The sequence below is a fragment of the Lissotriton vulgaris genome, chromosome 1_1 (assembly GCF_964263255.1).
Source record: "Lissotriton vulgaris chromosome 1_1, aLisVul1.2, whole genome shotgun sequence".
In the NCBI taxonomy this organism is placed as follows: domain Eukaryota; kingdom Metazoa; phylum Chordata; class Amphibia; order Caudata; family Salamandridae; genus Lissotriton; species Lissotriton vulgaris.
In genome coordinates, this window is record NC_141685.1 from 1029110576 (window position 1) to 1029123428 (window position 12853).

The window sequence follows — 12853 nt, forward strand, 5'->3', positions numbered from 1 at the left end:
GACATTTGGGGCACAGTAACAGAACAAGGTACAAACACACATGAGTAGAAAACAGTTACAGAATACAGTGGCAGCCATGCAACCTGCATTGCACACAGAACACATTCACAGGCACAAAGAGCAAGGGTCGCATACCCATAAAGAAGTGTGCAGTTACAGACAGAGAGACCATAGGCAAACCGATGCACAGACTACCGTCACAACACGACTAAAACACAGCCACAACACACAGGCAGTTCAGTTACGGACAATCAGAGCACAGGCATACAGAAGCTCAGGCCTAGAGTCACAAAGCAAACTACTGTCACAGACATTCAAACACAATCACAGCATGCAGAGCACTATGACAGACATACTATACAAAGCACATCCTCAGAACAAAATAAAGTGACAGAAATAAATAATACACCTACAGGACAAACAGAACAATCACAGAACATAGATAGTTCGATCACAAACAGATCATGAACAGCCGATGATATAAAGATCACATTCAAAGAAATAGGGAACTACATTCACATACAGAGAAAAATCACGAACACATAGAAGTACAGCCACATATACAGGCACATATATGAGGAGCTTTACCACAGATATACAGTATAACGTACATATGGCAGAGACACGAACATGTTGAGTACAGTCACGGGCATAGAGAGCATAGCAAGGAACGAAGGAGCACAGTAACAACACTGAGAGCACAGTCACAGTCATAGGCAGCAGATTCATACAAAGTGCAGCCAAAGATACAGAAAACGGAGACAAAGCAGAAGCAGCCATATAACTGACAAACATAACATAGACACAGACATAAAAACACAATCACATACAAATATGCAGAGCAGAGTCACAGACATGCACAGAGCATTCACACACAGTACTGTTACAAAAATATAGGGAACAGCAACAAACAAAAAACACGATCAGGAATACATTCACAGACAAATAGAATAAAATCACAGGCATAGACAGTCTCGGGTGTGCAGAGCACAAACATATGGAAAGGTCACAGATTTACAGAAACATACGCTCATGCAACCCAATCACAGCCAGGCATTATAGTGAAGAACAAAGTCACAAAGACACAAAACAGTCAAAGACATAGAAAAGGACACTTCAGAGCACATTCAAGGACACACAGAAACACTTGAAGAGCGTTAGAGGAAAAGTCTTAGAATATATAAGCATACTCACTTAAGACACTCCAAATTCGCACTCAGAGAACATACAAATACCAAGTTTTCACACAGGATACACCAACAGTGGTACACTGGCAGCATATACACCAACAGTATTTGAACACACTCAAACAAGAGCACACAAATACATATACGCAATCTGCGCTACTACACCTGAGCTCTTAGAAGGTAATGCATAACAGATACGCACAGAAAACATATCTGAATCTGATCACAGAACGTGCAATTCCCATTTACACAAAATACAGCATTTGTGCTATCAATGTGGCTCCAAAGCCTGGGTCAAACATTCATGTGAAACTCGAAACACGCAAAATCTGTCAGTTCCATGGAATTCTGTGGGATTTTGCTGTTTCGACGACATATCACGAACGTTTCAGCATTCTCCGCAACGTTCATGAAATGTCACTTTTCATTCATGGCTTACCTTTGGCACATTTTCCCCATTGTTTCGAGGAAACGAAAAGCAAAGTTGTGTCACAAAATGCTTTTCACGAAAAAAAAACATAAAAATCGCCCAGGCCTTTGTCCATCATTCTCACACAAAGACGTGTGCCACCCTTACTCAGAAAATAGGCCATCAACCCTTGCAGAACATACACCAATTGCATTTGTACAGCATATGCTAACTGCACTCAGAGGCCATACACCCGCTGTACTCAGAACATGATCTGACTGCACTCAGAGAACACACATTTAGTGCACTCACAGAACATATAGTCCAGCCGGACTAAGAGAACAACCTCCCATAGCACTCACAGAGCATACACAACATCTAAAAGTAATAACAAAACAGGAACCTCAGATATTATACAGAAAATGCACTCCCTGAGTATTTAATAACTGCACTCACATAAAAATATTAAGGGCCTGATTTAGATCTTGGCAGATGGGTTACTCCGTCACACCGGTGAAGGATATCCCGTCTGCCAAAATATAAATCCTATGGGATTTATCTTCCGGCAGACGGGATATCCGTCACAGTTGTGGCAGAGTAACTAGTCCGCCAAGATCTAAACCAGGCCCTAATTGTGTATGAACATACACCTCCTCACTCTAAGAAAGTGTGCTAGTTCCACTTACAGAAAAGGAGCTAGGACGTGCTATCCAAGAAAGAACTTTGCCAACTGCAGTCATGGAATAAATCCCAAAAGCTCTCATAGAACACATCAGAGCCGCATTCACAGACCATACCCCAACTACACTCACAAAAAGTACACCAATAGCCATAACAGAAAGTAGACCAACTACAATTCTACAGCATACACATAATGCACACACTGAAAACACGTCAAATGCATCCACTGAACATAACAACTGCACCCTCAGAACATATACAATCTGTACGTACAGTAAACTCCCCACTGACACTTAAACAATCTATAGCAACTGCATTCACAGAAAATAGACCAAATGCACCCACAAACCACATCCTCAGCATATATACTGAACAATATCAACTGCACTCCTAGAACATTCACCGAAAGCACTCAGACAACAACACACACAGAGTGCACTTACAGAATATATTTCAACAGCACTCAATAATCAAGCCCTGAGAGCGTTAAACGGAAATTCAACAACTGCACACACAGAAAATGCGTCATGCAATCTCGCAGAACATACCTCAACTAAATACAAAGAATGTACACCAACCACACTCACACAGCATGCATAAAGTGTGCTCAAGGAACACCACTCGTAGTCCAAGTGACACACTTAAGATACACAACTCACCAACGATACATCTCTCACAGTCACAGAGAAAACCCCATGCACACGGAGAACATGAAGTATACACATGTAGAGTAGAAAATATACACCCAAAGAGTATACACCACATACTGTACCGTCAGTGCGTCCCGTTAAGCTAGTGGTGGTTAATTACCATTAATGATATGTCTGAAAAGGGCACCGTGACCCTTTGAAATACTTTTACACCTGGACTACTCACATATCTTTCAACTCCCGTTTTCCCAGCAACCTGCAAAGAGGATATGTGACTTTTAATAGCAAAATTTGGAGAGAAGTTGTCAATTCCTGCTCCTAAGTGATCTCTGAACCAACTTCCACCACGGTCCCTAGTGCAGCATGGAGTTTCTAGCTGATTACACCAAACCATGGTCCTGGGCCCACCTGACCACTATCAGAATTCCAAGGGGCCTGCAGTCAAGGGGGAGATTACAAAACAGGGGGGGGGGGGCGGGGGGTCCCTATGACTTCCAGGGTGGGTATACAGACACAAAAACATCACAAGACAAACATAGCAATGCAGGAGAGGAGAAAGGGATTATGAGGCGACAGAGCAGCATAGCAGACCCCAGTATTCACATAGTGCCAAAAAGGCTTACATACCAGGGTGCAACACAAATATACACATGGATTAGACACAACTATTCATAGTGTGGCGATGAGGCCTGCAATCCAGGATACAGCTTTGATACACATGAGGGTAGGGTCCTAAATAGACACAAAGGTAAAAGCGCAGCAGGGCAGATCCAGCTATTCACAGAGCACACATGAAGCTTGGAAACCTTACACAGCTTAACTATACAGAAAGGTGTCTTCCACGTGCGGAAGCATGAGCTGAAATTGAGCAGAGCACATCCTTCGACTCACATAGTGCCCTTGAGACCAGAAAACCAGGATCAGCACTGATGTGTGAGAGAGAGAGAGTGAGACAGAGGGGGGTGGGGTGGTGGTCCTCTCGTGGGTGGATGGCTGTCACAGTAAATAACTCTGATGATGGACGCACTACTTTAAACACAGGAAGAAAGTATGCGTAAAACCCCAGAAGCCGTGTTACATTACTGCACCTTTTGATGTCAGGTTACTGCAAATGTAACTTTAAAATGTGAATTACATGTGAAAAAAAGTTGTTTCCTCATGCTTCTTTAGAGTTGTGTAGTAAGTACTAGCTTTTTGTTGGTGAACTGCGTATGGCTTTCTTGTGCAGTATAGTGGTATGTGACAATGCTTTAAAAAGTAAAATCGTGTAAAATGTCTGGGGATAAGTATATTTAACACAACTTTTTACACTCTGCAAATTTCTCTGAATGGGGGGCAGAGTTTCAATGAGGCCTGGGTGAATGGCAGTTAATCACACTGCATGATATCCAAAGTGTACATAAGTGCTTTCAGATGGAGGGGTGCAGTCAATGAGTGAACCGATGAGGGGTAAAGCAGACCCCTCTACACACAAAGTGCCGGCAAAGCCCTCAGACGGGCTCTTGATAATGTGGCTGAGGATGGGCTATCCATGGCATGGACGGGGGATGACCGCTATCCAGTATGTACTGGGGGTGGGCGCTCTTCAGTACTGAGTGGCACATGCACAGAGCCCTTAGTGTTCGGAAGATGAAGCCCCTGTGGCTTGTGCAGATGTAGGGAAGGATTGTAGTAATTGCTTTTAGTAAGCACAACGCACAGGCACAATTGTTGATGGCGTTGACCTGATGACCGAGTTAGTGCTATGTGTCTTGCAGGAGTACGAGGTTTTACACTACTCTATGACATTATGCTCAATTCCATGCTGGATGGCCATCAACCGATAGAGTTACGCCGTACCACCAAATATTAGAATGTACCTTAATTCACTTTTGCCTGCTTCGATGAATGCTATGGACAGACTTCGTGAGGCAGGCTCTAAGTACGAATGCTGTGTTTTCACAGTCATGGTCAAGACAGGGCATTACCTATGTGTGATTATCATAAGTGTAGAAGTTCAATGAGGTCACAGGTTGGACATAAGATTAGTAGGAATAAGATTAGTGACAGAGACGAACACTGACTGAGATCACAGGTAAGGGTTCTGAGGAAGAGGGTAGGCAGCTATCTGTTGGGAACAATCAGAGAGGAAGATTCAAACCATAGGTGGAGTAGGGTCTCAAAAACAAACTGCTCCAGGCATTCAAGCTGTATTTTGGGGCTGGTGGCGTCATTTGTTGTTGAAGGTGGACCACTGTTGTTGGCTGCTCTTCTGATGTAGCTGAGGCGTCTGCCGACTCTGGTATTTATTGAGTTCGATGTCATCACAGATTTTTTATCCGAGCTAGGTACCCACTCAGGTATTTACTGAGTCAGGTGTGCTCACAGGGGTGTTTTACAAAGCCGAGTGTCCACAAAGGTATAACATAAGTTAGATGTCTTCAAAGAATGTTAACTAAGTCAGGTGTTCACATAAGTGTTTTCATGTAAGTTAAGCACTTCGTTGACACACAGTTACATGAAACAGGCATCAATAAGAGTATTGAACTGACCCAAGGGTCTGCACGGATTCTGAACTGCACGTGATATTCACACACGGAAACACCTATGAAAGCAGCAACACTTCAGAGAGAGGAAGGTCTTCCTGCATAAAATAGTCTGCAAGCTCTAAAACGAAGAAGAGGAAGAACTGCTACTGGTCACTTTCACCATCGAGAAATCAGGCAACCCTGAAGCAAGATAAGGCAAGGAATAGGAGAACAAACCTTTTCCTTTCCTCAGAGCCCAAAAAGGTAGGTGCATAGGTAAGGGGTCGTTCGTATGCTGGGTATTTGTAGATGACTGTGTCAAAACACATACTTTCATGTTGGATACTAAGTAGATGGTGCTGTGTCTTTTTTGTCCTGTACCTCTGTTGAGACCTGTTTCCTGATACCCTTGTGATTCTCTTGACCGGCAAGACTTTGGACTTGCACTGCTTCCCCCATACAAGTGTAATTCACTTGCTTGTGCGACTTCAAGAGGTGGGTACTTTCTCTACTGGCAAAATGTCCATGCGAATTCCTTAAATGGCGAGACTTTGGCAGAGGTGTTTCCCTACACCACAGAAGGGGAAATGTGTTGTGTTGCATTGTATTGTAGCATCTATATAGTGATTACTAACCCTGTGTCGAGGGCTGATATGCTTGCCTACATAGGTAGTACACCGTGTACGGGGTTTGGAAGGAAAGGTGGTACGTTTGTTTTTCGATCTCATGTGAAAAGTGTTTTCAGGTCGTGCAGGATGACCACCGAGGTGCTGTTATTGTGCTATGGGAAGCAGTGCTTACAGCATGATGGCTTAAGAAGTGTGAGAGACATGAGTACAGTTTATGGTTTCTAGTATGCCGCCATCTTTGGTCAGCTCTGATGGTCTCTTTGTGGTATTTCTCAGGATCATAGTTCACTAAGCTTTGTATATATATGATCCAGAGCAGGCATAAGCTGGATGGAGATTATTGGATGGCCTTCATTACATGAGCAGTGGTGCTGGCTTGGTTGCTGCCATGTGGGTTCAAACCTAAAACAAATTGGATGGACATAGCTGGTACTCAGGGGAACTTGAAGAAGCAGATGGCAGCTTGCGGTCAGCCAAATAGCCTTAAGTCAAGTGTATAGTGTCCACATATTGACTTAACCCAGCTTTGAGTCTCACATAGGTACTTAGATAAGCGAGGCATCCACTTATGTACTTAACCAAAAGAAGCAATCGACAAGATCTCAATAACAGGAATCCACTCTGGTACCTAAATCAACCAACTGTGCAGCCAAGTATTCTGTTGCAGTAGAGGTCCACATATGTATTTAACTGAGCTAGATGTTAATAGGGGTATTTAACGAAGATAATTGTCTGCAGCATTTACACAAGCCATGTGTTTACATGTATTTACATGAACCAGGTGTTCACACGTTTTTAGCTGCTCCAGGTGTTTACATAGGTTTTATCTAAGATCGAAGTCCACACAAAAAATAGATTGTTACAAGTGACTACAGATGTGTCCGCAAATATATTTGTCTGAGCCTTATGTCCAAACAAGTATGTACCCAATCGTATACTTGAAAAGTACTACAATATAGAATGTATAGGTAAACACACCTATGTGTGCGCGCACACCACAAACCCACACACGCATTCTTCCAGCTGGGTGATGACATAGGTATTTATGAATCATGTGTGCACCCAGCTGTTTAATTGAGCCAGATGGCCCCACAAGTGAAACATACTCCCCAGTTGAAAATTTACTGTGTAGTTAAGTGCAGATGCATACACAGCTATCTAATTGTGTGCGGTACGTAAACAGGTATCTACTGATCCACACAACCTCACGCTTATTCACAGGCACTGTATACATGCAGTTGTTTACCTGACCCAAGTGTACAGAGCATTATTTATCTGAATAAGATACCTCTGACAGTATTTAAATGAGCCAGACTTGTACACATGGGTTTAGGTCAGTTAGATATGCAGTAGAGGTGGGGGGAATGTTTCGTACCGCACGCGGAGTAGACAGAATTCAGGTCACTCTGCCTTACCCTTTAATGGGGAGTTCTGGCCAAATTCTATAATTCGCCATGAGGCTGATTTTTTCTCCAGTGAGGCTCCAGAAAATACAAGCTGGTGCATGCGAGCAAGCTTGAGCATACCCTATCGTGGTTTTCTAATGCGGGCGGTCACGGGCAGTCGCAAGCGTTCAAAGGGCTGCCATTCATGTAGATTTGCTGCCACTCGAGTAGGTTTTCTATTCGAGCAGCAGCCAAATCAACTCAAATGGCAGCGATCTCTATCACAATCCATGGTGCCATTCACGCTTATTTTCAGCGCTACTCGCACTACCAGTACTAAATTGCAGTAAGAGAAGCGCAAGCTGCATATTTCTCTGTAGAATCTCACCGTTTTTATGTTACTCCGCTAGTTCTGCCCACTCCTAGCATGCACACAGAGAGTTGCCCTACCTAGATAGACCCACAGGTTTTTCCTGTAGACATGTGTAGAAACAGATTAAAATGAACAAGTTTCCCACAGATCAATTTTACCTGAGGCAGGTGTCCATGTGGGGATTCACCTGAACAGGGTTTTGACACAGGAATTTGCCTGAGCCTGGTATCCATACACCACGTAACTTAATAGGTAAAAAAATAATGCATTTAAGTCAGGGGTATTTATTTGATCCATGTATCCAATCAGGTACTAACCTGAGCCAGATCTCTGCAAATCAAATGAACTGTACTAGATTGTCTCACCACAATTTACCTGAACAAGGAGTCAATCGAGGTATTTATCTGAACCAGCTATCCATACAAGTACTTAATTGAGGCATATGTTTCCAAAGATTTTCATAGTATGGTAGCGGAACATAGATAGTGCAATGTTCACTGAAGCTTCTTGCCGTTCAAAGTATCGAAACAGAACACTAAGGTGTTCTCTCTACAAACCTGAGCATAGTAAAACAGATATGTTTTTAATCATTGTATAAAATGACTGAGCTTGGTATCAACACAACCATTTACCAAAGCTCATTCTCTATAGGTATTTACCTAGGACATATATCCACACAGGTATTTAAACAAGCCAGGTGAACACAGGGGTATTTAAGTTAGCTTAAGTCAATGCTAGATGTACAAACAGATATGTCCTGTGTCCTCGTACCAGTCATTACATGTAAGGTAACAACCTAGAGACATACAAACCAAACGAGGAAAATGCTGTGTAGACAAGTCCCACCCATTTTTCCTTGGTTGACATAGAGCACTTGTCCTTTGCAGCATCCTCCTTTTTAGGTCTCACCTACGCAGCATGAATGCGCTGCATAGGAAACCTTTAGCCGCCGTTCAGCTCTTTTTCGAAGAACACACTCGTGCTTGTGGAGGCATACACCTTGCGGGTGTGAGCATGGGCGTTTCACAAGCACGAGTATGTGCTTTGAAAAAGAGCACACTGCTCTCCCCACTGCGTGCGCGTGCTCCATGCACGGTTGCACCCCTCCGCCTCTCTCTCCTGCTGCGGCCTGCACGCCGTTTTCTTTTTTTTAAACTTTCAGCGCGAGACGCACGCACGCTTGTCTTACAATGTTCTCACAGCTGTAAATTGGTCCTTTAGTCTCTTGACTTTTTCATAAAACCCTCTTTCCCTTTTCCTTTACCTCCCCCCCACTTTCGCCTACCCACTGCCTCCCTCTTTTTCCAGCCCCACATCTCTCATCTTGTTGTATTGTGGTGTTTATATAGCGCCTGCCGCTCCTCCACTGGGACTCCTGGGCGCATGCGAGCCTTAAGTGGACAGAGATGTAAGCGTTGCTGTGACTAATGCAGGAATGCCCCTGGCTCCATCATTTCTCGTCCGCTGTCTATCTGACTTCCCACAATGGCAGCAGATCAAAGGATCTCTCCGTCTCTGCAGAACGCAGGGCACATCGGCCTCTTTGTTTGTTGTTGCTAGGTTCCCAGTAAATGAAAAGAAAATGGTAGTGGCATGCTAATCCGACTTGTTACAGTACAACAATAATTTATCCCCACTCTCTTATCCCCTCTTATCTTATCTCTGCCTCAATCCATCTTTTTTTTAATCTGTTGTTTCATGCCTTTGCCTTTCCCTATCTTTTCAAACTGTTTATGATGTGTTTTTCGCATCCAGACCAGTGGACCTTCAAGTGAGATAGACATCTGTTAACCGCAGCTTAATATTTCCCTTCCTGTGCCTCCGTTGCTTACCTGCCAAAACTTTGAGACCTTTTTGTTGACTTATGTAGCGTTACCTTGGCCCAATTGCGTTTTATCCGAGCATTAAAGCAGGCATGACCACCATTGAAACTTTGTCCCATCACTCTTCTCTCTGGCTCATCCCTAACCTTTCTGATTACTATGAACTCCCACACATCCTTTTTCAAACTTTCCCCGACATTTTAGCCAATTTAACCAACTCACAAGCGCACGTCCACTCATCCCAATAGCAGCTTTATGCTCTCCTTTCGAATCCATTCCTATCATGCCATCCCTGCTTTGAAGCACTACTAAGTACAAAATAACTCATGAGCACAAACTTCACACAAATAATCCACAGGGAGAAAAACAAGCATTTGCAATGCAATAGGTCTCGCATTTACGAGAGAATAAGCTATTGGCATTGTAAATGACAATGCCTTTTATTTATGTTTTAAAAACCAACATGTAAATAAAAGCCATTGCCATTTACAATGCCAATAGCTCAAACTCTCACAACTTCGAGACCTATTGCATTGCAAATGCTTGTATAGATTATCTACTGAAAATTGGTAAAACACCCTGATATATTCTTTCACCAGCGACACAGTCACATGGATCTGCCATGTGACACTTTGACAGAAGCCTAAATGACTGCAGGGGATGATTAATGCAAGTTTCTTCTACAAAATGTTATATAGGAGCTACTCTTCCATTAGCCTTCTGTTTTCCACTTATGTCACATTTAAGTGATCCTGTAGGCTGAGATGCCTCACCTAAGTGATATGGTGCTGTCAATGTGTCTCAACGGGGTAATGATAGTACCTCTTTTCTCAGTAATGATCATCTCAGACACTATTTTGGCAATTGTGAAGTAATGTAATATCGATTTTTATAAATATAGAAAGTCAAAATATCGAAGTATATAATATAGGTTATTAAAATTATCAAATTTTTATTAATATCGATTTTTTTAAAGTGTTTTGTATGTTAGTATATGTGTGCAAAGTGTATATTTTTTTTGTAATTTATTTTAAGTAATTCATTTTAAGTTATTTAATTTTAGTGTCATTCAATTCTGTAGCGTGTTGTGGGTTTATAGGGGAATAGGGTGGGAAGAAATTTAATTATAAATAATTTAATATGTTAATTTATTTATTGGTATTTATTTTGAATACATTGTTAATTAATTTTTAATTGGTAATTAATTAATTATTAATTGGTAATTCATTTTTATTAATGGATTAATTGATAATTAGGTGAATTTAATTAATTTATTTTCCGTAGCGGGTTGTGGGTTTATAGGGGAATAGGGTGGGAAGTTATTTAATTGTAATTAATTAAATGTTTTTATTTATTTATTGGTATTTATTTTGAATTAATTGGTAATTACATTTTATTTCTTAATTAATTAATTGTAAAGTGGTAATTAATTAGTATTAATAGTTAATGAATTTTAATAATTACTTTTTTTAACTGATTAATTATTGTATTGCATTAAATTGGTATTTACTTTTAATTAATTTTGCATTGGTATTGATATTTAATTGATATTTATTAATATATTAAATATATACTTTCTCTGCTGTTAAGCTCACTAGAGTGGGAATAGTAATTTTTACCCCTACTCTATCCAACTCTTTCCCTACTGTTGCACTCTCTGGAGTGGGAATAGTAAATTTTACCCCTACGCTATCCAACGCTTTCCCTACTGTTGCACTCACTGGAGTGGGAATAGTAATTTTTACCCCTACGCTATGTAACACTTTCCCTACTGTTGCACTCACTGGAGTGGGAATAGTAATTTATACCCCTACGCTATCCAATGTTTACCCTACTGTTGCAGTTGCTGGTGTGGTAATAGTAAATTTTAACCTCTTGCTATGCTACAGTAAAGATATTGTATATTTTTAATTAATGTTATGTTAATATATATATATATATGTGTGTTGAAAAATCAAGTTGTATGTTTTTTAACTTAAATTAATTATTTAATATTGTTTAAGTTATTTAAGTATTTTTTAATATGTTTTAAATAATTATAGTTATTATTTCATTAATTTTTAATTATTTTTAAGTTATTTTAATAAATTCTATATTTTTATCAGGTATATATATTTATTCTATATTTTTGATTTGATATTTTTGTACCTACCTGTTTGTAGATAGGAATTCGATATTTTGTCTTTCTATATTTTTACTTCGATATTTTTTCCGGCTATATTTTTGTATTCAATATTTTTTCAGTGATCCGTTTATCGTATCAATTAAGTTGTCTCCTCCACCCTCACACTTTGCAGGCAGTTTTGCAAGGCCAAGCTTGCATTTTGCTCTGTATGGTGACCATTCGGCACTACGAGTTCAATCCGTTCATCCCTTTGTCACTCAGTGACATTTGTTGTGCCTCCTTTAATTTACAAGTAGAAAAAACAGGGTACATGGTCTGTTCCTCTTGGAGATATTGTTCAGATAGTGCAAACTGTATGTCATTTTGATAGGATTTCATGTTTGCAGCTTGCTTTCAATTTTCTTGCTGTACTAATGGGCTAAGAGATTTCAATCTTAGTGAAGTGGGATGAACATTGTTGTCTAGAGGAAACAGCCTCATTCTAACAAGGTTGCCACAGATAAATAGTACTCTTCTGTATTTTATTAAATCAACCTATACCTAAGGCAACCCACTGCCTTCCTCAACTCAGGTCTGAGATAACTTTGCATGCAGCTCCATTCCTATGCTCTCCCTGAGTGAACCCACCAGCGCAAAGCTTCCCCAGAGTCACAAGAGCAACAAACATTGGCATAGCCAATAGGTCTCGCCTTTGGGACCTTTTAAGTGTTTAGCCATGCAACACATGATGTTGTTGCACCAAGGATATTGTGTTGGATAATTAAACACTTAAAAAGTCCCACAGGCGAGACCTATTGCTATGCCAATGCTTGTTTGTTTTTCCTTCCTTTGACTGAGACAGGGATGCTAGGATTGTGCTGAGACCATTGATGGGCTTGGTTCTTTTAATCACCCCACCCCTGATAGTTCTTTGTTGGGCTATGGACAAGGGGGCTTAGATAAGGGATATAGATAATATAACTGTACATCTATACTGTAATCTTCAATGGGATGCTCTTTGTGGGGAGGAGATTTCAATGTTTGCAGTCCATGAATGAAGACACCGCAACTCTATGGAAAGCGTTTACTAGGGGACGGACGTTTA

General features: G+C 40.9%; 1 protein-coding gene across 14 annotated transcripts in view; it reads right to left on the reverse strand.

The window, feature by feature from the left end:
* CACNA1A (calcium voltage-gated channel subunit alpha1 A) overlaps nt 1-12853 on the reverse strand; it is a 1308076-nt gene that overhangs the window by 939504 nt on the left and 355719 nt on the right. For 10 of the 14 annotated variants that reach the window (XM_086961948.1, XM_086961965.1, XM_086961957.1 and 7 more), the window contains exon 4: nt 3154-3183. The exons of the other annotated variants lie outside the window; for them this stretch is intronic. In XM_086961948.1, coding sequence (XP_086818074.1) covers nt 3154-3183 — 30 coding nt within the window. The remainder of the gene's footprint in view (nt 1-3153; nt 3184-12853) is intronic. 14 annotated transcript variants of the gene reach the window in all.